Source organism: Diorhabda sublineata, chromosome 3 (assembly GCF_026230105.1).
Source record: "Diorhabda sublineata isolate icDioSubl1.1 chromosome 3, icDioSubl1.1, whole genome shotgun sequence".
NCBI classification, from domain to species: domain Eukaryota; kingdom Metazoa; phylum Arthropoda; class Insecta; order Coleoptera; family Chrysomelidae; genus Diorhabda; species Diorhabda sublineata.
In genome coordinates, this window is record NC_079476.1 from 4,437,178 (window position 1) to 4,463,680 (window position 26,503).

Consider the following 26,503-nt stretch of genomic DNA (forward strand, 5'->3'; position numbering starts at 1 on the left):
ATTGATTATTTGATTTTATGACATATGTCACCTGTCAAATAAAGTTGGGAGGTGAACTAACCGTTTTTACATATAAACATTAATTTTCAAACATTTAACAATATTTGTCAAATTAATGAGATAATGAACTAATACGTGATATAGTTTTAAAATAATTCCATTGGTATACGAACAATCGTATTTGTAATAAAAATGTAGATGTCGATAAAGAAGTTGCATCGCCATCTTGTAATTTTCCATTTCCAAAACTTACAACTTGTGTTAGTTGAAAAACTAAAATCCTAGTGTGTTTTCAGTAGTGTTTGTTAAAATCTAGTAATTTTCAATTTGATTGGCGGTAAATAATGGAAACCCAAGGCGTTGGTGTAGATAATGAAAATGACAATGAGGATCTTCTGAAAATAAATAGAGACCAACGCGATTCTGGAATACAAATTATTCCGGTTCAGCTGATACAATCTTCATCTGAAGTTACTGTACATTCTAAAGGGAAATATTATAAACAAACCTATCGCCCGGCTTGGGAACTTATGCCCGAATTTAAAGGTAATTTGTTTTTGTTGTGTTGCACTATTTGTCCTAACAATGATTACCAAAAATTTTGTTCTGAAATATTATACGTTATAGGATGGCTTAGAGGAGTGGAAGGCGAACCTACCAGGGCATATTGTATGTATTGTCATAAAAATTTACATGCACATAGACTTAGTCTTTTAAAACATATATGTACCATTAGGCATCAGAAAGCAGCTCAAATGCATAAAGTTCGAAAGGTAATTAAATCTGATTAATAATAAAATTTGTTTAAACTTTTTAATCGTCCTAGAATAAAGAATTGAACATGAAAGAAGACTCATTAGAAAATGAAGATGACCGGGAACTTTCTAATGATGAAGATATAGAAATTGACAACGAAGAAGAAGAATATGAGGATAGATCTCAATTAAAAAATTCATTTTCAGAAGGTGCTGTTGAAAAAGTAACTAATAATAATTTTATTAACAACACATAATTACCTTTTCACACTTTTTAGGATTCTGAAAAACCCATTATTGAAAAGCCTCCGATATCTACCCAAGTCACTGATATGACCAAAGGGAAACCTATATCTGGACTACAAGTTAGCTTGTACAAGCTCATTGATGGCCGATGGACTTTTATAAATGAAGGAATAACTAACTCTGCAGGAAAATTTTTCCAATTTATTGATAGGACTGATTTTACTACGGGAAGATACAAATTGCATTACGATGTTGATAGATATTTTGAAGCTAAAAAACAAGATACCATGTATCCCTTTATTGAGGTAAATCTATAAATATTATTTAACTTGCATTGTAAATTTTCTGAGTGAATGATAAATCATGGATTAAAATTACAAAATTATATGGTAAAATTGCTAATCAAATTTTCCAGCATTCCTTAGTAAATGATTATAAAATATTTTGTCATGCTGATTTGAATTATTACTGTTTAGTGAATTTACTAAATTGTTTTGCTTTAAAACTTCCTACACATTAGATTACCAAAGAAATTTTTAACAGAGAAAGAAAGAATATGATGTTATGGAAACAACAGTAATCAACAAAAGGGAAGAAGAACTTAAAAGACCGAGAGAAAGATAACAGATTCAAATACAGGAGGGAAAAAGGAGAGCAAAGAAAACCGAAAAAATAGAGAAATAACTGGAGAAGGAAAATACAGTGAGACACATAAAAGCACAAAGACACAACACTGAGAAGAAAAACAACTGAAATTATCAGAAGAATAATGCAATGGACCCCATTGTGGCCAAGGAGAAGAGGCAGATCGAGTAAGACTTGGAGAAACGAAATAGAAGAGGTAATAAGAGCACTAAATATAGAAAAGTGGAGGGCAATATGCTGGAACTGAAAGGAATGGAAAATAATAACAAGCAGCTATAACCTATAAAGAAAACAAAATTTGAAAACGAGGAGTAATCAACCTCAAAAAGGGATTTTAAGGTGATGTAAGGATAGCTATAATCAGAAGGTTTGAAAATCTTGATGATAATGATGAAGAAAGAACAACATCAAAAAAATATAAAATGATATTGAGCATCACGGAACAGAATTTTTTCTTCCTCTTTTTCTTGTTATCACCTCTTGGAAATCTTCACTTTCATAGAAGGGTAGCTGCCTGCTTTAGATAATAACACACACTAACACACCACCACACAACACTATAATGAAACCCAAAAAAAAAAATAAAAGATAAAATAGACAAAAAATAAGAGAAGAAAAGGCAAAACGCAGTAAAATATTTTTCTCGCTTTCTTTTTTTGTTGACTTTTGGTTAGGTTGCTGGAATGGGTTCCTTTGACAGATGTCTCTATAGATATTGGATAGAAACTCCCTTATACCGGAAGGTGGGTGAGCCTTCGCTACAGGACTGACCCTGGGAGGTGATAAACCCTTTCTCTCATAAAAGGTTTTTAGTTGAAAGGAATAGGGTTTATATTTGAAGATAAAACTTGATAAAATCCTTTATATAAAAAAATTCGGTGTGGGTTTGATTTTTGTCACATCTCTTGACAAAATAGAATGACATACTGGCTCACAGTACTGTCCATGGTACATACAGTCGCCAGTAACTCATTGCAATAGTGACACTTGGCGCCTCACTCGGAATTTGTTAGTACTAAGGATGTGACACTATTATATCCTGTAAATATATCTTAATGTCAATTTTAATTTTTTTTTTTTGAGATGTGGCACTATTGAAATAGGAGTGGGATATATCAATAATTGAGACACTATAGTGTAACAACAAAATGTATTAGATGTAAAACCTCGTTTACATGCTAGAAAAATAACTTTTGTGGTCATGAATCATGTTATCTCTCAAGTTCTAAACAGGAATGAATGATAAAATTTGATTCTCTACCAATATTAATTATTGCTTGTAAGCAAAATCCGTTCTAGGTACAGTGATGATTCTTAATATAGATTACATGTTTCAACTAACTTAGATATCGTTTGTAAACTGTTTCCAGGACGGTCTTTTTCAATACTCGGTTGATAGCAAGTACCATTACCAGAACCATGTGTAGCCGAAGATCGTTTCCTGGGCAGTCTTTTCAATACTTTGTTGATCGTGCAGAAAATATCTATAAACGCTCCCAAGAACTGTTTGATTATCAGGTTGGAACAAACTCTAAAATTTCCTGAAATTTCTTTTGGGTTTCAAATTGCTGACATAAAGGATCATTACCTGAGAAATATTAGTTATTCTGTTACTTTTATTTTTTATTTAGAAAATATTAAACTGTATAAGATTTTTTAAAAACTTTTTTTAAATGGAGAGAAATTCTCTTAAGTTTCAAGGTTCAGTTTGAGAAGATAAAAAATATTTTATTTTAGAGGTGTGTTTCTACAACAGTATGAATTGAGTATATTTGTTATAAAAATTAATTATGATAAACTTTCTTCAAAGTTAACAAAATGACATATTTGTTCACAGATTATATTTGATGCAAACTTATTTCGTGATTGTTATCATATTCCACTGCTACTTAGTCCCCATGGATACACCACTTACCGAGGATCCTAAATTTTATTCAAATTAATTTTAAATAATATTTTGTGAATTAAAATATTTGTAATAAATTATGATTAAATTATTTAATGTTTTTATTTTGGTGTAAATTGTAAGAAGACCAATTTTCCAAATCAATAGTGATCATAGTATTAACATTATCATAGTATTTCTTATAACATAAAATATTCATAAAGTTCAAAACTATCAAAGATTATTCATTATTTAAAAACAAAAAAACTCCGTTCTTAGTGGTTAAGGATTAAGTAAAAATATAAACCTCACCTGCAATTTCTGGAGCATAAATGATACATATTGTGATACAAGTGCAAAAATCATTTCATATTATTAAAGTTTCCACATGTGTTGCACACTATACTTTTGTAGGGAATATTGCACTAGCATGAAATTAAGTTTATAAAACAAATAAGTAAAATAAATGAGATATAATTATTTAAACATAAAATATATTTTGTATAAAACGTTTATTAAAAATTTTTTGTAGTTAGGTAGGAAAAATTCACCAATGACTTTTCAATCTTTCAACAACAGCTTTAATGAAATTTGAATGACTAGCATATAAATCAATGTTTTGGTCAATATCCATCCATTGTATGTTTTGTGCATCATCCCCTGCTGTTAGATTTAATTTCCCAACATGAGAACCATCTTCATCGTGGAAATTATAAGCTACTGTTTCCATCCAAGCATTATCAGTATTCCTTGGATCATCTACATAACCCTCATAAATTACAACTCCATTTTTGAAAAAATTTCTTATCATCTTTTCATCCGCCTCAGCTTGTTCTTTGGATACTTGTAAACTATTTAAAGCTTCTTCCCGAAATTCTCGTTGTACAGTTTCACTCACCTATAATAAAATATTCGTTTACTAACAATATACTACAAATCTCTTTTTTATATTCAAATAGGATCTTCCAAATATTGGAGAAACTATTTTCTGACAGAAATAGATGTTTCAAGATCTACATTAAGATAAAACATTCATGGCAATGAAGGAGAGATAAGCTTTATGTCGATTTTTATTCTTAAAATGACAATTTACAGTATAAAAATATCCCCTTTCAGCACCCCTTTGAATTATAAGCACCTCCTCGAACACTTTGAATAAGAAAGGGGGTCAAGTGGCACCTTGTTGGAAAGGGATTTTAGTTCTCTGTTCAGCAATATAAAATTTTATGAATTTGGTGCAATAATAACTGAGAAAATTCATTTTTAAGATAAATTAAATGTTCAAAATGACTACTATTCGCTTGATATAACCGATGCGATTTTGGAATTCTTGTACATTTTGTATGACCTCAGGGGTTATTTTGTTAATTTCTTTCTTTATCCTAATTTTTAAATCAGCAATATTTTCTAGTATAAATAGTAGTTAAAATATACTTTAGATTTTAAATAACCCCATAATAAGCGACGTTTCATTTAAACAGAACGGTTAACAAACAGAACTGTAGATATTGTTTTGTGTGTGATGTGTGTGTGTTTACACATTTAAAACACATAAACTGGCGTTTTTTCACAAATTCTGTACTTAAAAGAAAAAATCATAGTCCACCATTCAGCAATACATTATGTAAACCATTCTTCTGCTAAAAAAGTATTTGAATAAAATGGCAGGAAAAAAAATTTTTAACAAGGTTGTTTAAAACAATAAGAATCGTTTAAAACATAAAAAACACTTTTGTTCAAATATAAAAAATAAATTTCTTCCAACCTTGTTGTAGGTAGATACGTATTATTATTATCAAATAATTTTTTTATGCACTGCCTGAGCTACTATACTACACACCTAGAACTAAGATTTATCTTAAAGAATTGATATCTTTGGAAAAAATATGAATTTTCCGATGGGGTTTTTCTCGATTAAAAGCAAAATCGCTTCACATCTGACAAATAAATATGAGTAGGATACTCTAGAGAATTGTTTAACCATGTCTTTATGAAGACCTTATTTTGATTCTGAATAACTTGATGACACTGCCCATTGCAGATGAAATTCTCCAAAGCACTCCTATTTATAAAATAAAGATTTTCAAACAAGATACCAATAATTTATTCTGTAACCTCAAAAAAGTGAGAGATATCGATTTTGGATATTCCAGCATTGAAAAAATTCATTGGGATCAAAGATAAGGGCATGTTGATATTTTGCAAGGATTGTAGAAACTGTTTAATGTATACGACTTTCAAATATTTTGAAAAATTCCCCTCAGCATTCAAATTAACTAAAACAATAAATTTTTTTAATCCCAATAAGACTGGCAATAATCCATGCAACTAATGTCTGAAGGAATTGATATTTTATTGACTGCAAACAGATGCAACGCCATTACATTTGAAAAAGCAGAGAGGGCTTTTAGAAATATTATTCTGACGAATTAGATCACTCTCAATAAGATGAAAAACTATTGCAGATGTGATGGAGTAGATGATTTTTGGATGGAAATTATCAAAAACAGTAATTGTACTAAAAAAAAAATGGTGCAATTTTGGTTGAAAATTTAAAAGAAGAATCACTTATAGACCAAAGTTGAGTTTTTTTAACAATTTATTTCTGACCTCTAAACAGATAACAATAATCTGGCATCGAGGCCTTAAATTATTAAATCATAACAGAATACAAATAAATAATATAATTCTGGTATTTTATATTATTTCATTCTATTTCTCAATAGCTTCTTAAGTTCCCTGTACAAATTTTTGTCACTTCCCCCTATTTCTGACTTAAAAACACTGTTATATGCAGTTATGCTTGCAAATATTGGAGAGTTTTGTGCTTTTTTATATTTAAACAATTGTGCTTAAGTGCAGATTGTAATTGTGGTCATTTTGTTTTAATTTAATATCAGTTTTTATTAGGTTTTTTGTATTTTATATATGAGTTTTATTTGCTCAAATTTTTTTCGTTTGTCGAAGTTTAGGAATGGATAGATAATATAGTTATTATTTTGCAGACTCTGTAATTTATTATTTAGTGCTACAGTGTCATTTCCATAGCATGGGATAAGGTACATTATATGTGGTTCAACAAAACTGTTATACAGTAAGTACCTAGAGTTAGCACTAAACATATGATTGCATCGTTTAATTGAACCTAATATTAGAGACACTGTTCGTTGAAAACCAAATTGATGTTGTGAATTTATATCCAGGTTGGAATTAGTTCATTGCAGTAACAATTTCAACTGTTTCACATTATAAAATTATTATTGTATTTTTACAGTAAGTAAATGAAATGATATTTACCTTTTCCCCAGCGTCTACCATACCACCAGGTATAGCCCATTGTTTACAATCATGTCTTTGTATAGCACAGAACTGTAAAATTGGTAAATTTGTGGTATTACTAATAACTTTTTTATTACCCTCCATCTTCCATCTAGTTACAACAGGATCTGCTGCATGATTAGGTCCCCATTTTCCTAAGATTCCTCTCCCTTTAATACCCGTTCTTCCTTCAGGATTCAGCGGTCTACCATTAACAATTCTGTAAGTACCTAGATGGAAATCATATATGATTCAAATTCTAAATATATAGTAAATGGAATTATATATAACCTGTGTGACTTTTTCTATTTATATCACCATCAAGTTCGTTCCATTTAGGTTTAAAACTTTTGTCTTCAATAGGAGGATCCGCCCATGGTTTGTTCACAAGAGCTTTTGAATTGTACTCTGGAGGATCATAATCACCTACACAAACGGACCAATGCACTTGTTCATCTTTTATTTGTAACCTTTTTACATCACTAAAGGGGTATAAAACACCTCTACACTTTGTATGTACCATTCTTTTTAATAACATGGATTCTTTAAAGCCTATCAACATAAATATAATATACCATTTCATAAATGTTGTCCAGTGCTTTTCGCACAACTTTTTTTTTAATATGATCGATAATATTACTTGCCCAATTATTAATAAAACAATGTAAATCCTTTTAAATTAAATATAACCTTTTATTTACGAGTGATATCGACAAAACTTAACCTAATTCTTTTGAAAAGTCAGAATAATGACATATGAGAGCTTTCAGGAAACTATGATCACCTTTCAGGTGATTGCAGATCCTAATCAGTAATGAAAAATACCGTATTTTACTGCCTTTAAACAAAACCAAAATATGATAAGAATGATCACATTCAGCGGACGAAACCGTTGTGCCACTGTTATACAACCCTAGTGGAATCATTCGTACGCTACAAACTCAACACCTTCTAGAGGGGATGCTATGTATCGGAGTGCTTTTAATTTATGCAAGGTAGCGGAAGCATAATTCATCCACTTCCTTAGCGGAAGTGAAATTTGTTAAATCGACTGTGTTCTGTGATCAAACGTCAAATTATAACCTTTCTTAGAAGAAAAATAAAATTCGTTTAAGATGAGAAAAATTAATTGGAACAGCATTAATTATAATGACAATTTTTACATACATAAAAAGTGTTTGAGTGATGAATACACCTCGTAATTGTTTGAAAAGGAACTAGAAAAAATAACCTCCTCATTTACCACTTGACAGCGAGCGCTCAACATGTTCCCTATAGGTTAACAGTAGCGCTACGATCACTGAATTCGACGAATGACATAATTTCGTTCTAAAGGTGTAATTTCATATTGATGCTCGACGCTGGCTTGAAGCGTCAAATGAAGTTACGTGATATAATTTCGACTGGAGCGCCATCTTGAATTAATGCAACGTCAAATATAAAACCGCTTATAACCAGATTGGTCAGTTTGCAATTTTCTTGAATGAACTCTGTTGAATTATATAGCTTGTGACGTCCCGCCTTCGACACAAAGGTATTACGAACTTAACAGAAGAAACGGAAACTATTTAATCGCAATTGAAGATTACAATGACTGACAAACTTTTTGACTAAATTTTTTATATATATCAAATTTGACAAGACATGAGGTTACCACGACGCGATTAAAGCGACAACAACCACTTACTTCACTATACCGACTACAACTATGACAGACACTAATTCCACAACAGGGATGCTACTATGGTCAAATGACTAGATAACAAGCCAGCCAACTTAGCATCTAACATTATTGGTATAGGAGAAAAGGATATGGTGACAAGATGGTCAAAGATAGAACAAAGATTTAAAGAAGTTGAGAGGCCTAAAATAGTCAAATTGTACAATCAAGCGATGAGAGGTGTTGATCTACTAGATCAACTTATGAGCTATTATCGGACTTTCGTAAATTCGAAGAAGTCGCCTTTTGCAGATGACTTTTCATGTTTCATATTTGGCAATCGTTCAAGCCTATCGTGAATATGAGACAGATAACGATTTGCTCGGAATACATAAAACAAAACGGCTTTTACTTCTTCATTTTCGCCAACACCTAGCTCAACGTTTAGTTCTCCGAAATGAGAATTCAGCTCCCAAAAGGGGTCGACCAAATAGTTGCCTTTGCCGGTAATTGTTCCAAAAAAACCGGGAGAACTGCGTCCGTCAACTGAAATAGCTCGAGATAGCGTTGGTCACTTTCCAGCTCATGACGCCGGTCAGGAACGCGCTGCAAATTACCGGATTCCAAAGGAAAATCCCGAATCAAGTGTATAAAATGCAAAGTGCACTTGTGTCTAGACCAAGACAAAAATGGTTTCCTAAGTTTCCATACCCAAAGTTCCTACAGTTTATTATTTATTTTATTTAGAAGATTTATTACGTTTTTCATTATTTTTGTAGATTTATTTTTTGTTTTGAAGTGGAATTTAATTTTATAAAACTTTTTCTATAATAAAAACGTTGTAAAATGATCATCTATTATTTATTTACATATAACCCATACATTAGTTGTTATAATCGCTTAGATCGAAGGACATAAAGGACATAAAGGACATAAAAAACATCAATTTTCTCGGAAAATAATGAAAACATATCAGTTTTTTCAATATTTTCATACTCAATAGTACATGAATAAAATCGGTTCATCAAAGTCCAAAAAAAAAAAAACAAAAAATCAGGAGTGGTTAAGAATAAAAAATTGTGTGTGTTAGCTCCGACGCACGACTGGAGTTCGATAGTCTAACCAGACGCAAAAAGAGTTTATTTAACTTAAAAAAGATTGGTTGATTGCCAGAATATTTTGGGCTTCCTTCATTAATTTTTTTTTAATCTGTAAGCTCGCTGTCTCTCGGCTGGAGTTTTTGGAGGTTTAGATTTTTTCCTAGTCAAAAAATATAAAAAAAAATTAGAAAATTATAAAAATTTTAACCGACTTTAAGAAAATTGATAAAAAAAGGTTTTTATAAACATTTTTTTTACATTATTATAATTAATTTTTTATTTAAAATATAATATTATCTTAATAATTAACAAAAATGGTTATAAAAAGATAATTATGTCACTAAATCTTTTACATACAATAATAAATAGTACATGAAAATTATTTAAATAAGCTAAAAAATAACTTTTCGAAAGAAAATTATATAAAAACATTATTATAATGAAAAAATATTGTCGATTTTTCTGATATTATCGAATTATTGACTACAGTTGTTAATATTTAAAAATTATTTATAAAATAAATCATAATAACGTGGAAGAATTTATAGACATCGACAAAAAAATTAATTTTTGGTTAGGTTAGAAATTTTCTATTTTATGTGGATGCGCTCGATAATTCATATTGGGTTGATTATCTAATTTTATGTGTTGTTTTCAAATATATATTTATATGAACTACATCGATAATTATTAAAATATTTAATAAATACAAATTGCACATGCTCATACATATAATACATGAATTATAACTTACCTTGCAACCACGTGTTTGTTAGATGTTCCGGCAATATCATCTACACCTCTTTCTGCCATAGTTATTTGAAAATACTTTCGGTTCGCTTTAGCGGAACACAATGATAAAAATTAAAACTTCACAATAACAATATTAATTATTGACATTTATAATAAAAACAGCAATATAAGTATGTTGACACTGGCAAATTAGAAAGTTGCGCATCATAGGGTGCGCACCAAAAACGTAACGAGGTCATTCATCGATAGATTTTACTCCTCACATTTTTCTCATACCGGGCCCTTTATATATGCAAATCGATTCTTAAGGAGTAAACTCCAAAAATATTTTTAAATAAACTGAAGATTTCAAGTTTTTATATGAAATAATGTAAGGGTTGCTAATTTCACCCCCGTATAATGTAACAGGAATATTGAAAAAATACCTGTAGTTAGCCCTTTGCGAGGTTACGAAAATTACTAGCACTAGCATTACTGAAATTTTACAAAAATTGAAACTCACTTTTAGTCACCACCTTTTAAGGGTGATATCTCCTGAATTTTGTCGCATGAAATTAGAAACACACTGTATAATATCCTATCGTTAGAATGAAGAATAGAGATTCATTAGAAAAGATGAATCTCATCGAATGTTTTCTACTGAATGGAAGTATCTTTTACACATTCGTTTAATTGTAGTATTTTTTTTGTATAGAAAACGATCAAAGGTCTTCTATAAGAACTTAGTTACTTAAAAGAGTGTAGCTAGTAAAAGATCATCCTACGCATACTTCTTCAATAGTAACTAGAGTTTCTAATGAATAGAAAAAATGAAAAAACCAAATAAAATAATACACCGAAAAAAATTTCAAACACTTTCACTCAAAAACAGCAACGTTTGAGTTGTGCAGGTCTGTCCGGAAGGTACCGAGAAAACGTTCAACTCCACTTTTTAACCTGTTTGTTTCAACAATCCAGTTATAAAATAACAAATTGCGACATATTCAAAACAATACTTGATAAAGAACAAATTACAATCTTATAGCTGTTAAAAATTCACTTTAACCAAATACTTAATATTAACCTGTGCCACATTGTACACAATGTATTCGTTGTACAACAAATGTGATTTTTCTGCAGCTGCTTGGTGGATTCCTTTACCTACAGGCACTACGATATCTTCAATTTTTTTCACATAAGTCGGATCTGGATGAGTCTTGCCTAATGCTGAAATGATATTTTTATAAATACGAGATGGAACAGTGAATTCATTTAAATAAAAATAAGTAGAAAAGATGATTTATATCAAAAATATTTTGTGTGCACCCTGTAAACTTTTGACTGAAACTATTAGGCCAGGTACTAGCCTATTTTCTGTGGAATTTTGATAATCAAGGTCGATTTTCTTGAAAATTGGTATGAAACTAGTATTCATAACCTTTGTGCCGAAGAGTGCTTTTGCCCTGGGGGTGAAAGCCCATCCCTTCTTGGAGATAAAAGTTTATTTCATCATAATAATTTCGTAGGTCGATAGATTGACTAATTCTAAGCAGCTTTTACTCACAAAGTTTTTTTCTAAAGCTGGTACTTTTAGAGTTATTAACGAGTGAATCTGCTCATTTTTCAATGAAAAAACGCAAATTTTTTTTCCGGTTTTCAGGAATGACTTGAAACGTTTTCATTTTATCAGCAAAATTATTCAGAACAATAATGTAGCTAATAAAAAATAAAGAGATTCGTTGTTTGAGGACCTCTGTAAATTCAATAATAGCTGAGTTGAACAATGGCTATTTTTGAGCAACCTTTAACTTCAAATAACTTGAAATTATTGAAATTTTTGGAAAAAAATCTTAGAGATCTTTTCCAAACCACATGGAAAAACCTTCAAAAGTCTTTTGCATAAGAGTTGACTGATTTATAACAAAAATAAGGTTTCTTTTTTTTTTGTTTTGTGAAAAAATGTATTAATTATACCTTGGCCATTACCACCCTAATTGAAATTAATCGTAATCCACTTGCAATTAACTTTATTTATGTATATTAATTTGACTGGTCTTTAATACTTATGTTAGGAAAAATAATTGATTAATCCGAACACCGCATTTCCGTAATCTTGAAAAAAATTTTGAATTTTTCTTAAATAAACCAAAAAATTATTATGTTATGAGAAAATGTTTCGAATATTAATTGTAGTTTTTCTTCGAAAATTTTGAGCTTTTTTAAATCGATGTATCATAAAAATTGAAGAAGATAAATTAGTTCAAAGTTTTAAAATGTGGATTATGCTTTCAACTGCGCCCTTTTCGAAACCGGGGGTTGAAAAAAGTTTCAATTGATATGACGTTGTGATAATTGATATCCCCTACAAAATACTTTTTTTAGTTTTTAGCTTGAAAATTAAACGAGTTATTGTCAAAAAACTAACAAAACTAACTTTTTTTTTTCAAAATTTCGGAGCATTGGAAAAAGAGAAACGTGGAGCGTACAATCGACGAACCGTGCCAGTTTTTTGATGACGCTAGCTGGCGAAAATAATCACATAGATGGATGGAGAATCAAAATTGGAGAAAAAAATTTTGTACCAAAAATTTAACCCCACTCCCCCCTCTCATAGGTGATTTGGACTACTCAGAGCTGGAGAGAGCTACGATCACAGGATGTTCGAAATGCCTCTATTCGAGTATTTTGGCTAACGAAAAAAATTATGTGCCCCCCGATGGTCCCCCCCCCAAAAAGTTCTTGGGCGCAGTTGAAATCCACTTTTTTATTATTCGAGCTAGAGAAAAATTGAAAAACGATTTGGATAGAAAAAAATCTGTACAATGTATGCAATACATAAACCGATTTTTTCATTTGAAAAAATTTACGGGGAAAAATTGAAAAGTAAAACCCCCAAAAATTTTTTTCCGAATTTCGGAAAATTTTTTAGCCTACCGCGATAGGCCTGATTTTTCTCAATCCAAAAATATCCGAATTTTTGAAATTGTCCCCTTTTTGGGGGGGTCTAGGTGGAGCCAAAAGTCGGAATTTTCGGAGAACCTCAATTGGGGGTGTGCAACTTTTTTACGTTACTCGATAGCGAAAAAATGGAAAGTACGTTTTGGGGACAAAAAAATATCCATAATCCCTCGAACAAAATTTTGGGGGGTCCAGGGGGGAAAATTCGTGGGAAAAAATTCCGAAGTGGATTTGAAAATTTGGTTTTTCTGGAATTTTGACATTTAATTATACCAGCGGGAAGCGCCTTGACATACCCTAGTCATTGGTATATATTATTACTGAATTCCCCCCACTTTGTGAGGGTGCCAGGAATCGCTAAATATTGAACCTGGAGATGCGATTTTCGCAGGATCTTCCTGATTTTGAGCGCCTATAATTGAAATAGGCTCGAAAAATTTTTAGAATATTGTTGTCATCCCTTTGTATAAAATTGAATGAATTCTGAACTATGAGAGTTATCATGGTATTCATGGCATCAATTGATTGAGAAAACCTTCATTTCATTCATTAGTCTCATTGCAATTCTTCATTCCCAAACATTCGTGTATTATACAGGGTGAAAGTCGATACAAATTTTTTTCTCAAAAAAACCCATACAAAAATTCATATTATCTACAGCAACAGCTGGCACGAACGACAATAGGAAGAAGATATTGGTGATGAAGAAATATAATTATTCAAAATTGTTTTTTATATTATTTTCTAAATAAAAAAATTTTAACTGCAATTTTTAAATTTTTGGTCATTGGTAGGTGGATTTCATAAGGGTTGAAATACTTCTTGAAAATACTGACGAAATATTCTCACTTCAATATAAATACACTTTTGAAAATTTCTAATTAAAAAAGAATCGTTGAGATTATCGATATGATTAGGGGATGATTTGGAGGGGCTGCATTAATCTGAATGTCAACAGATTTACGAATAATACATTTAAACTTAATTTCACCCGAAACATGCATAAAATCTGAGATTTTCAAGTTTTTTGCAATAAGGGGTAGTTTACACCCCCCAAAATGTAAAAAACTCTATTCGCATAGGGAAGATTTCATAGAAGAGGGTAAGTGGAGCTTGAATTCAAATTTTCATGAAAATCGAGATTATAATAAGTGTTTTTAAGAAACGCTTTCAATATTACTGCCCTCAGAGGTCTTTGGAGGGGTTGCATGAGACCGATTAATCATAAACTTGTTTGAAAATATCAACAGACCTACGAATAATTCATTTAAACTGTATTTTACTTAAATTCGTGCTAAAATCGAAGATTTTTGAATTTCATTCAATAAGGGGTAGTTTTCACCTCTAAAAAATAAAAAGCATCCTTCGGCACAGGATAAATTTTGATTAGGAGGCAAGAGAGCTCAAATCCAAATTTTCATCAAAACCCATGTTGAAAAAACAAAATTCCACAGTTTTAGCCAGAGCCGGACTTAGAGTCATCGTGGCCCTCGGGCCAAAATACTTAAGGGGCCTATGTAAGGCGGGCGTTTTACGTGAATTCTTACATCAAGTTGATTTTTCATTATAGTCAATTTATTCATTATTTCTAACTAAAAATAGTACAAAATTACGTTCATAAATTAAAAATATTTTTTTCTTATTTTGCTACCTACAAATTCTTCAATAACTAGTGCAGTCAATCGATTTCAGTAGCTCATTTTCAATACACAATACGCTATTTTGATTTAGTTTTTTTTGAGTCATTTTGGTTCGGTGGTCATTATTAATTAAGGAGAGCCTTGAAAACGATCTTTCCCCACTAGCATTTGATGGCATTATACTTAAAAATATTCGCATAGCGATCTCAACATTTGAAAAAATAGCAAATAGTTTTTCTTCATACATAAATTGATACATTTCACCAATGAAAAGTTTTTTGGTCGGTTCGAAAACATTTGCGTTTAGTAGATGGCATTTAAAATGAATAAATTCAGACTCTATATTGGATGCATCGAAGTCCTTAGGGTTGTTAAAAATCAATCATATGGCTCGTCGCGAGGCCCCCCCGCAGCGGGGCCCCCGGCGCACGCCCGGGTTGGCCCATGCCTGAGTCCGGTTTTGGTTTTAACGTTTTTTAACGCTGGTTAGGTTAGGTTGGGTTCCTGGTTCCTGGCCTATATATTTTGATGATGTTGACAAAATGAAGCGGTCATCACGAGCGGTTGTAAATCACCTTCTGCCTATTCCAGGTCGCCTATGAAAGGATCCAGTCTCCTCATAATGTTGGCTCACTCTTAGAACAGCTGCGCGGGTCGTATCCAGCTGTCTAGTAGTAGCTCGATGACAAAGTTCATTTTCGATTAAAGCAAGGTTTGCAGGCACAGTCATATAATCAGTTCTTTGGGATGTGCGTGGAATAATTTCCAGTGATTATCTTGTAAAAGGAGAAACTATCAGCGGCGCGTATTATGCGAAGTTTATGCAACGTTTGAACCAGGAAATCAAGCAAAGTTTCAGTATTATCAAATTAACCCTTTCAAGCCCAATTTGTTTTTTCAATATTATGGAAACGCTCATAGTCTTGATACGATATTTATGACTTAGTTAAACCTTGTTCAAAGCTATTTTAATTTTACAGGTTTTCAGGATTAAAATCGCCGACGTGGGTTTATGGTAGGACATATGGTCCCACTGAGGTTGAATGTCGGAATGGCGTGAAACAGTCTTTGAACAATGCAACGTTGCACATTGTGCATAAAGTCTTCGTTCTCGTTTCTTTTTGCTGCACCTGATGCATCTTCGCCTGTTTTGGCCCTGTACTGGCAGATGGTCTCCGACATTCAGCATAAGTTGCGATGTACTTGAGGGTCGACCAGTTATTCTTCGGCACCATGAAGTTAAAAAGTGAAATTTGTGGCTTTTGCTTTATTTTCACAAAAACGATCCAAGCCTAACAATCATTAAAAGTCGATAAGAAACTTTCTACCACCATTTGGTGGATTTGTGGTTTATGTCATTACCATCTGGTCTGAGTGATCTATCCTACTCATGACCTCATTATATCTGACAATTAACCTTTTTGACAATCTTTCCTCTTTCTTTCGACTAATCTTATTATTTGGAAGAATAAACACTTCCTAGGAAGTCTTTTCATTTGCAAGTAATGATCTCTGTCTTTGTGCAAACAAATTCTGCATCTGCTTTCTCCATTTTCTTCCCAAAGTCTGGAGCCTTTCTCCTGTTTGAAAAATATATGCCAACTAAAAGGGAAATTGATACAGTTCATAATTTTCAAGCTTGTGAAGAACCGATCACAAGCCAACATCACTTTATTGCCTTTGATGGTTTCCACAAGATTCCAAACAACACGTTCACCCAACATCCCTTCATGTTGGGTGTTTTCATTCCCCGAATAAATATTTAATAACCTTTTCTTTTCTATTTTTTACAGAATAAAAAAATAGTTAAAGGGTATCTGTAGCTGGTGTGAATAAAACTTTTAACAAAACACTCACCTCTGACACTATTCATCCCCTTTGGTAATTTGGTAATATTCTCGGCTTTTAAAAGATCCAATGTATTTCCAAGTGCGACGTCGCACAATAACAATAAACCTTTCGATTTAGTTGATTTTGGAAAACAGTATTGGGCCGACTTGGATACCATATCCGCGAAATATATACCTTTACCAAACATGTATCCACTAGAAGGGGCTTCCGGAGGAGCTATACGAAGACCTCTAGATAAAATGCCTTAAAAAAAAAGGAACAATTTTATTGACGTTCGCTTTATAAATATTTATATTACAGATAAAAGGTTCCTTAATGCGGTACATGTCAAAAACATAACCTTACTTTTCCAGTGTCGTTTGTACTTGCAAATGCGGTAGACATAATTACAAATTAAACAGCTTGAAAACAGCCGGCTGGATACAAGCAAACTTAAATTTGGCAGAATACATGGAATAATTTTCCCATTTGAAAATTCCATGACAAGAACTAGTGATTAACTTCCTAATCTAACCTCCCGATGGGAATCATAATTATTTATTTTACTTGCAAAAGGTAATTAAAGCGATAGACAGAATTATAAATTAAATAATTCGAAAAATGACTTCTCTTTGTGAAAGTTTGATAGAATTTGTTCGTGTTTATATAATAAACAGTCGGCTGGATATAAGAAAACTGAAATTTGGCAGATTATAGGGAATAATTTTCCCATTTGAAAATTCCACGACAAGAACTAGTGATTAACTTCCTAATCTAACCTCCCGATGGGAATCATTAGGATCTGTTAAGCTATCTAACTTAAGGATAATTGTATTCATCAAAATTTATGGTTCACGATCCTAATAGGGACTCACATCATAGGTAATTGACTCCAAGTGTTCCTTAGGCACTTGGAGTTCCATTAACGTATCAAATTACTTTTATTTTATATCGATGTGACTCAAAGGATCATACATATAATGATTTATTTTACTTGCAAAAGGTAATTAAAGCGATAGACAGAATTATAAATTAAATAACTCGAAAAATGACTTCTCTGTGTGAAAGTTTGATAGAATTTGTTCGTGTTTATATAACAAACAGTCGGCTGGATATAAGAAAACTGAAATTTGGCAGAATATAGGGAATAATTTTCCCATTTGAAAATTCCACGACAAGAACTAGTGATTAACTTCCTGATCTAACCTCCCGATGGGAATCATTAGGATCTGTTAAGCTATCTAACTTAAGGATAATTGTATTCATCAAAATTTATGGTTCACGATCCTAATAGGGACTCACATCATAGGTAATTGACTCCAAGTGTTCCTTAGGCACTTGGAGTTCCATTAACGTATCAAATTACTTTTATTTTATATCGATGTGACTCAAAGGATCATACATATAATGATTTATTTTACTTGCAAAAGGTAATTAAAGCGATAGACAGAATTATAAATTAAATAACTCGAAAAATGACTTCTCTGTGTGAAAGTTTGATAGAATTTGTTCGTGTTTATATAACAAACAGTCGGCTGGATATAAGAAAACTGAAATTTGGCAGAATATAGGGAATAATTTTCCCATTTGAAAATTCCACGACAAGAACTAGTGATTAACTTCCTAATCTAACCTCCCGATGGGAATCATTAGGATCTGTTAAGCTATCTAACTTAAGGATAATTGTATTCATCAAAATTTATGGTTCACGATCCTAATAGGGACTCACATCATAGGTAATTGACTCCAAGTGTTCCTTAGGCACTTGGAGTTCCATTAACGTATCAAATTACTTTTATTTTATATCGATGTGACTCAAAGGATCATACATATAATTATTTATTTTACTTGCAAAAGGTAATTAAAGCGATAGACAGAATTATAAATTAAATAATTCGAAAAATGACTTCTCTGTGTGAAAGTTTGATAGAATTTGTTCGTGTTTATATAATAAACAGTCGGCTGGATATAAGAAAACTGAAATTTGGCAGATTATAGGGAATAATTTTCCCATTTGAAAATTCCACGACAAGAACTAGTGATTAACTTCCTAATCTAACCTCCCGATGGGAATCATTAGGATCTGTTAAGCTATCTAACTTAAGGATAATTGTATTCATCAAAATTTATGGTTCACGATCCTAATAGGGACTCACATCATAGGTAATTGACTCCAAGTGTTCCTTAGGCACTTGGAGTTCCATTAACGTATCAAATTACTTTTATTTTATATCGATGTGACTCAAAGGATCATACATATAATGATTTATTTTACTTGCAAAAGGTAATTAAAGCGATAGACAGAATTATAAATTAAATAATTCGAAAAATGACTTCTCTGTGTGAAAGTTTGATAGAATTTGTTCGTGTTTATATAACAAACAGTCGGCTGGATATAAGAAAACTGAAATTTGGCAGAATATAGGGAATAATTTTCCCATTTGAAAATTCCACGACAAGAACTAGTGATTAACTTCCTGATCTAACCTCCCGATGGCAACCATAAGGATCTGTTAAGCTACCTAACTTGAGAAGTATTGTAGTCACCAAGATTTATGGTACACGATCCTACTGGAGACCCACATCATAATTAATTGACTCCAAGTGTTCCTTAGACTATAAATAGATACGAGTGTTAATAGTGGAATATGGTTGTCGGATTATTGAAAACAAGTTAAGCTAATTATTTTATTGTTTAATAAATAGTTTATTCTAAAGTAGTTTTAATAATAAAATTTAAAAATTAATAAAAAAAAACTATACGCCGGCGACACTACCAAAAACCCCTAAGTTAAGTTTTAGTACCGACATGCCTATTTTTAACAAAATTTCTCTAAACAGAAAGTTATAGTTTGAAATCGTATGGTGCAAGGATATTAATCGGTTGGTTTTAAACTGCTGTTTATTTTTAATAGTAGTTCAAGCGAAACGGTGCAATTGGCTAAGTAACTCTGTGAAGTGAAATTGAACAAGATACCACAAAATACTCTAAATAAACAAGAGACTGGTTTGGCGGTCTATGACATCCATGGATTAATTTTTCACTAGATATTGCGATTACTATATTTCCATGAACATTGGGTATTGGGTATTTTGCTTGGAGAACACGCCACCGTCTTCCAAGCCTAGATATTCGCTGAGATGGAATGCGATACTCAATCGATACCACAGGAAGACAGTAATCAGAATCTGCTATAACAACTGAAAAGGTATGTTTCAGGCTAGTGCTAGAGTGTAAGAAAGCCCTACATCCCTAAATCCAGCTCGTTTGGGTGTCCGGTCACTCGGGCAACAAAGGTAACGACGAAGCGGACTTACTCGCCAGACTGGGATCGCGAACCTACCGATGGGACCAAAACCCATCCTTGGTATGGTCAAAAGCGTTGCCATCGTGTTTCTGAACGGTTTATTATCAAAGCGGGCTCGGCAGAGATGAATAGAAGCGAAGATGGACTCCGTGCATATCACACCAAACAACTGCTCCATTTAAAATCCGACTTCTAACCGGATACAGCCATTTAAGACACCATATCAACACCATGGGCATCACGGACGATCCGGAGTACCGCTGGTGCATGGAAGAGGACGAAACCGCAGACCACGTTACCTGCGAGTGTCCTGCACTCACTGGTGGGCGGTTTAAACACCTGGGTAAACCTCACAACTTACCTAACGACATCAAAGGCTTCAAGCCAAAGCGCCTGATTGGCTTCTGAAAATACAGGCCTCTGGTAACGTCAGGTCGGGCGCGACGGGTCTATCTAAAAGCCTATGTGTTCAACGGCTCCCTAGTCGCCCACAACTATGAATTATGGGTATTTAGGAAGTCTTTTAATCCATGTTTTCATGTAACACATCTCAAACTATTCAAATCATTAATAAGGAAAATAATAAAAAAAAATAGTTCATAAAATTCTAGTTTAGCTGATATTACCTGCAAAATTCGTTGCTCGGGAACCATGCCATAGTAACTTGTGATTTGGCATATCTTTGAACTTATTGAAACTCACATCTTCACCGTGTCGTTTAATCGTGAATACTTCTTCGATATTCAGTTTAAAATTGTGAGTGGCTCCGTGCGTATTTCTTACGTACTCTAAAATAATAGCAAATTCTTCTGAATTTGTATCCAATAGTACAATGTCTGTGTTCAAAGTACTATAACAATTATCCACAGATTGGTTAGATGTCTGCATCAAACTAAAAGCTAATTGAATTTCCTCGAGACTGTTCAACATTTCTAGTTTCTTTTTGATGGCATCTTCATTGTCCAAGACATCTGGAATACCCAGACCAAATGAATGGGGTATGAAAGTGAAGAATCTATTAGATGCGTCTATGAAATTAGCTCTTCTTGCATTTGCTGCAATCAAATCTTGTAATTCCTTCAATACACCAAATGCCTTTTGTATTTGAGCTTTACTTAATTTTCCAAGAGGCATTTTTTGTGTGTCCAATTCAAATTCTACCATAAGCTTCTGCATTGCCTTAATATCAAAAATCATCCTAATCAATTCTTGTACTTTTGTTGGTAATGTTGAAGGCGATTCAACAATTTCGAATTTTTGAAAATCATCTTCAGCGTAATCGATATCGATGGGATACATTTTATTAGGCATTTTTTTGAAATTATCTCTGTTTTTCCATTGATTGCCAGTTTTTTCCTTATAACATGTTGTAAATGTATTTTTAGCATAGTCCAAAGATATCATGTACCTGGTAATGTTGTCACCAATGTTTGTACCAATTCTGAAAATAATAATATTCATTGAAAAATTTTTTATATCAAATGAAATATGAATAGGAAAAATTGTTCCTGTAAATAAAAAGTTTACCTCAATGAGAAGTTAAAAAGTCTGAATAATACTCTATACGAATTTGATTGTGTGAAACTGACTTTTAAAATCAATATCCTATCATCCCATAGTATGTATGTATCAGCTGATGGTTCTGGTACCTTTTTGTACCTATTTCCTTCACTGTTTTCTGTATTTTGCCATCTTCCCCAATTACTTTTTGTATTTTAAAGGTGTTTTCAGCCTCCATTATATTTTTCATTAATCTTTCTATATTTGTTCTCAATATATGTCCAATCCAGCTATTTTTTTGTCTATTATGGATATTAGTTATGTTATTTTCCTAATACATACCTTCATCTTGTTCCACTTGGTATTTCACAGATATTTCGCTACTGACAAAACATATCCAAAAAATCTCACTAACAACTTAGTACAACCATCCAAGATGCAATAAATGAATCCTTCAAATTATATTTTACGATCCTTAACACTGAATACCACAAAGCCACAAAGAAAATAAAAAGCCCTGATATAGCAGTTCCATTGATATGTAAACCAGATGGAAGCTGGACTCGTTTAGATACTAAAAAATTTGCAGAATTTTTTGTTTTAAATATTCATGAAGATAATACTATAAGAACATTCTTAGAAACCCCATGTCAGTTTTCACCACTATTAAAAGGTTTCACAGTAAGCAAAATTTGCACAAAAAAGCATAAAGCCCCAGGTTATGATAAATAAATCCAGAAAACTTCCAACCTACAGACCAATAAGCCTTGTTCCCATAATCAAAGTCTTCTTAGAGGGAATAAATGCAGTGACTTCTATTAAAGAACTTGGTATCAGACTAGCAATTTGGTTTCAGAAAGGAGCACTAGTAGAAGTAGTAAACTGAGTTTGATATAATATTTTGATTGACTTTATTAATCGTAAACAAAAATAAAAATATTCAATACCTTCCCCAAGATTCAAATATCCAATATGAACTAAGATCATCAGCTTCGAGGAGTTGTATCTTATGATAACTATTCTTTCCAAGTTGTATGTCAGTCAATCCTAAAACTACAGTATACTTGTCATTTCCCTCTTCATAAACATGAGCACAATTTTCCAGTTTGGATACAGGATCAACAGCAGCGCCGCCTTTTATTGTCATTTTAACTTTATCAGGTATAGATTTTATGTAAACACTTTTATATTTTTTTGCTGATAGATCGGGAAGCCTGGGTGTTGGATCTGTGCCCCAGTCACAGATACACTTTTCTATTATAAGTTCGGCTATTCTACCAACATAGTTTTTACATTCATCCAGAAAATCATCGGTTACAATATGAATTTGATTAGCTTCAGCTGTTTTCATTCTTTGGTTCATCTTTTCAACTTCTAGGGGAGTTGAAATTATTGCAGCTATGTTTTCGTCAATTTTTGTTATCAATTTGCCACCCATTGCCTCTACTTGTTTTTTTATTTCATCTTTGCCTAGAAATTGGAAGAAGCTATTACGAATAAGTATATCCAAAAGGTATAAAGAAATTTAATTTTATAATGTAACTTTGATAAGACACAGCATTCTGGAACACCTTGTAAGATTTCAAATAATTTTAAAGGGTGATGATTAATGATGGCTATAATCCGTCAAATGTTCAAACTGATATCTCTAAGGAGGCACTCAACTTTATCACATTATTCAATCACACTGTATAATAATCATAATGATGTATTGGTATACTTGAACAAATGCCGACATCTCCTTTTCATTTTTGGAAAATATTTGACCACCGTACCATTTGTTTCAAGTCTGGTAACAGAAAATAATCCGAGGGGGCTAAATCTGGCGAATGAGGTAGCAATTCAAACTTTAATTAATTGATTCTGGCTATTGCAATAACAGATTTGTGAGCTGGTGATTTGTCTGGATGAAACAACACTTTCTTCTTAGCCAAATGCGGCCGTTTTTGCTTGAATTCTTCGCTCAATGGTTGCAATAATATTTCAATATTGCAGTGGTATTTTTCAAGCGACTACCGCCATCTCTAGGGCAAGACAGGTACTTCTGGGACCATCCTCGTATTGCGCTGTAGAAGGAATAGGTTGTGGAAGATTGTCTCCGGGTAGGCTTGCATATATCCCACCCTGATAGGCTGTAGTTCAGGCACCTCCATTTCTAAAATTCTAGCACTATGTATATGTGTTTCCCAGGATTCATTATAAAAGGCATTTTTTAAATGGTGCTCCTGAAGGGCATATTGTCTAGATATACCAAACATTAAGTATTAGAATTATACCAAACATTAAGTACTAGAATATATAAATATTATTTTAAAAGTAATGTCAATTATTGGGTAAAAAATATGTCAACAGTGCCAGTTTCAGCATTATCAGCACCCTGGGCTAAATTTCTACGGCCCCTCTCAACTGCTGTTCAACTATACGAAAAAAAAAAAAGGTAAAGCGTTTATCAAAATATTCATTTATTTAAAAAAAAATCGGTGCCTCTTAAAATGAATTGCAAGAACTCTAATTTGCACGGTATTTTTCTATTTTCGGTATAATAAACATAAAAATTCATCATTTTTTTTAAAGAGTCTTGTGTTTATCTGTAGTTGCAGATTCCAGTCCTTCCTGCCCAGCTCTTTTTCGAAATTTTATGTTAAAAAGAAATAGATAATGTGAAGAAGTATGTTCCTCATGAATTTGATTTCCTATCACTTATTGTTTTCGAACAAATCGGGATTTTCAAAAAACAAATCCAACCTAACCTAAGTATTGGTGCTCTTACCTTAATCCCTAATGCCAAATTCTAAACTTAATAAAATTTACAAGCCAATGAATGTCTGTAGTGGTAGTGTCAGTATAAATATCCCCAATTCTTCCAGAAATTCCAGCTTATAATTAAAAATTAATAAAGCCATACGTTCATCAAATGGTTTTCAACTTACCTTTAGGGGGTTTGCCTATAATAACGAATTTCATTTCATAAAGAGGTGGAGCCTCCTTTTTCACACGCGGCTCATAGTAATTCACTTTTTCAATATTGGTCGGTGCTTCAGTTCTAATTATTCTCTTTCTTGGTATAAATACATAATCAGCGATTTTTTTTTTGGTCAGATTTTTTGGAACTATGAATGGTTTCCTTTCGGGTTCCTTTTCTGAAATATCACATTTGGCCCATTCTGAAATGTTGCCAGTACACACATACCCACCATTTTCAAAAACAAGTTGTCCATTACAACTTTTACATGGTAGTAAAGCACCAAATGTCATAATATCTGCTAGCCTTTCTACCATAACAGCTTTATTTGAAGGAACTACTTGATTATTAGTTGTAAGTAAATTTGTTAAATCTTTATCAGATAACTTATTTAATTGCTCTTTATAGGTGAATATTTGTTTATTTTGTACTTTATATTCCTCCTCATTTATTAATGGATCTTTTGAGGTAGGTTCAGTTTTTATTTTCTTTAATTCAGGATCATCTGGATCTACTGCAGTCAATTCTTTTAAAACAAGTTCTTGATCTTTTTTTTCAAGTTCCCTAAAACCTGGTAATTTATCTGCAGATTCAAAATATCCCAAATCACTCCTAATTGCGACAAAACAAGAAACATGGTGCCACATATCCTGACCGTCAAACTTTTTTCCAACTTCGGTATCATAAGATTTTTTTGAAATCCGTACAACACCTTTTAGAATTTTTTGATGGCAACCCCTACACATGGCTCTACCGGACATGGAATATTGAATTTTAAAATCTTTGAGTGCTTTTTGTTTCAATTTATTAGTACTAGTCCCTCCTCTCTTTTGGCCCTTCTTATTATCATTTACAGTGTCTGGAAGAATGTTGATATTAGCTACACCAACTCGTTTTTTTATTTTTTGTTGGTCTTTGAGCAATAAAGATTCAAAATTATGTATTTCAAAAGTATTTTTGGGCCTCTGTTTATTGAAAAAACATTGAAAATCATACCAATATTGTATCTTATTATCCTCTTTTAGAGATTGAATATTAACACCTAATCGTAAAGTACCCCTGTGAATAGTTTCCCAACATCCTCTACAAGTATCTGATGAAATTGCATATTCTGCAATATAAGGATATTTTCTATTAGCCGAAGATGTTGGAGCCGATTGTAATTGTTTGAAAGGTTTCTTTTTATAAGATATATAAGAATCTGTATCTGAAAAATCACTGTCACTATCACAATAATTCCAGTATCGGTAACTCATTTTCGTCGTACTTATATGTTTAAACACCTTTATTTATAAGTAAAGATAAGCACCTGTTATTTTTCAAATCTAATTTATGAAAAGTCAAAATAATTTCTTCTGTTATGACGTACAACCAGTAAGCTATCAGCCACCTAATATTGGTGGATTCTATAAAAAAAAATAACAAATGCGCTAATTTTGGTCAAGTCCATTTCTGTGATTAGATTTATTGTAATAGGTTTTCTACTACGATATTGGATCAGGTATATTGTAATTGTTGATTTTCTGTTCGTAATTCTGTAATGTTAGCTTTAGAGGTATCATAAAATAATATCGTATACAGTCTAGAAACAGTTGAGTTAAAATATAGAATAAAAGCATCGTGTTAAGTATTTGTTTTTGACTTGTAAATAAAAAGAAGTTACGATTCATGTACAATACATCCTACAATAAGGTAAATCATCTATAATCTGATTGCGGATTTTAACCTAGATATTAATTCCTAAATGTCGAGTTCAATTTCCGGAAGCTTTTGATTTTTATTACTTTAACTTCACGTTTATACCTCTATAGTTTTTCTGTTTATAGATTTTTAATTAGTTGTATAATATATTCAAGGTGTTTAATTCTGGAATTTCATTATTTTAATCTTTAAACACGCGACCCGGGGGTTTGAAGATTGTTTGAAGTTTGCCCGATTAGTAGCTTCGACTTTAGGTAGACCAA

At 32.2% G+C, this 26,503-nt stretch overlaps 3 protein-coding genes across 5 annotated transcripts; 1 reads left to right on the forward strand and 2 right to left on the reverse strand.

The window, feature by feature from the left end:
• The first annotated feature begins 17 nt into the window (after positions 1 to 17).
• Positions 18 to 3,643, forward strand: LOC130441351 (uncharacterized). Its single transcript, XM_056774982.1, has 5 exons — positions 18 to 546; positions 628 to 773; positions 827 to 979; positions 1,034 to 1,306; positions 3,484 to 3,643. Exons 1-5 carry the CDS (start codon positions 345 to 347, stop codon positions 3,571 to 3,573), a joined length of 864 nt encoding a protein of 287 aa, XP_056630960.1. The 5' UTR covers positions 18 to 344; the 3' UTR covers positions 3,574 to 3,643.
• On the reverse strand, positions 2,690 to 8,534 carry LOC130441352 (ADP-ribose pyrophosphatase, mitochondrial). Of its 2 annotated transcripts, XM_056774983.1 has the most exons (4): positions 7,494 to 7,590; positions 7,141 to 7,401; positions 6,829 to 7,079; positions 3,946 to 4,429 (listed from the first exon to the last, which is right to left on the reverse strand). In XM_056774983.1, exons 2-4 carry the CDS (start codon positions 7,385 to 7,387, stop codon positions 4,079 to 4,081), a joined length of 849 nt encoding a protein of 282 aa, XP_056630961.1. In that variant the 5' UTR covers positions 7,388 to 7,401; positions 7,494 to 7,590; the 3' UTR covers positions 3,946 to 4,078. The 2 variants fall into 2 exon arrangements, with proteins under 2 accessions (XP_056630962.1, XP_056630961.1); XM_056774984.1 differs by having other exon boundaries at positions 2,690 to 4,429; positions 7,141 to 8,534.
• A 284-nt stretch (positions 8,535 to 8,818) lies between these two features.
• LOC130441306 (poly [ADP-ribose] polymerase-like) lies at positions 8,819 to 25,892 on the reverse strand. 2 transcript variants are annotated; one of them, XR_008909604.1, is made up of 6 exons: positions 24,508 to 25,875; positions 22,525 to 23,047; positions 20,704 to 21,518; positions 16,797 to 17,033; positions 10,364 to 11,568; positions 8,819 to 9,769 (listed from the first exon to the last, which is right to left on the reverse strand). XR_008909604.1 is itself a non-coding variant. In XM_056774923.1 (5 exons), exons 1-5 carry the CDS (start codon positions 25,793 to 25,795, stop codon positions 11,390 to 11,392), a joined length of 3,042 nt encoding a protein of 1,013 aa, XP_056630901.1. In that variant the 5' UTR covers positions 25,796 to 25,892; the 3' UTR covers positions 8,819 to 11,389. The 2 variants fall into 2 exon arrangements, 1 of the variants encoding a protein (XP_056630901.1); XM_056774923.1 differs by having other exon boundaries at positions 8,819 to 11,568; positions 24,508 to 25,892.
• Positions 25,893 to 26,503: the final 611 nt, after the last annotated feature.

Coding starts and splice junctions, on each gene's coding strand:
- LOC130441351 (XM_056774982.1), top strand. CDS start 345: ATGGAAACCCAAGGCGTTGGTGTAGATAATGAAAATGACAATGAGGAT. Junction 547..627: donor ACTTATGCCCGAATTTAAAG/GTAATTTGTTTT, acceptor TATACGTTATAG/GATGGCTTAGAGGAGTGGAA. Junction 980..1,033: donor CAGAAGGTGCTGTTGAAAAA/GTAACTAATAAT, acceptor CACACTTTTTAG/GATTCTGAAAAACCCATTAT.
- LOC130441352 (XM_056774984.1), bottom strand. CDS start 7,432: ATGAAATGGTATATTATATTTATGTTGATAGGCTTTAAAGAATCCATG. Junction 7,080..7,140: donor AAATAGAAAAAGTCACACAG/GTTATATATAAT, acceptor ATTTCCATCTAG/GTACTTACAGAATTGTTAAT. Junction 4,430..6,828: donor TGGTAGACGCTGGGGAAAAG/GTAAATATCATT, acceptor ATTTTATTATAG/GTGAGTGAAACTGTACAACG.
- LOC130441306 (XM_056774923.1), bottom strand. CDS start 25,795: ATGAGTTACCGATACTGGAATTATTGTGATAGTGACAGTGATTTTTCA. Junction 23,048..24,507: donor TATAGGCAAACCCCCTAAAG/GTAAGTTGAAAA, acceptor TCCAATTTCTAG/GCAAAGATGAAATAAAAAAA. Junction 11,569..16,796: donor GGGGATGAATAGTGTCAGAG/GTGAGTGTTTTG, acceptor ATATCATTTCAG/CATTAGGCAAGACTCATCCA.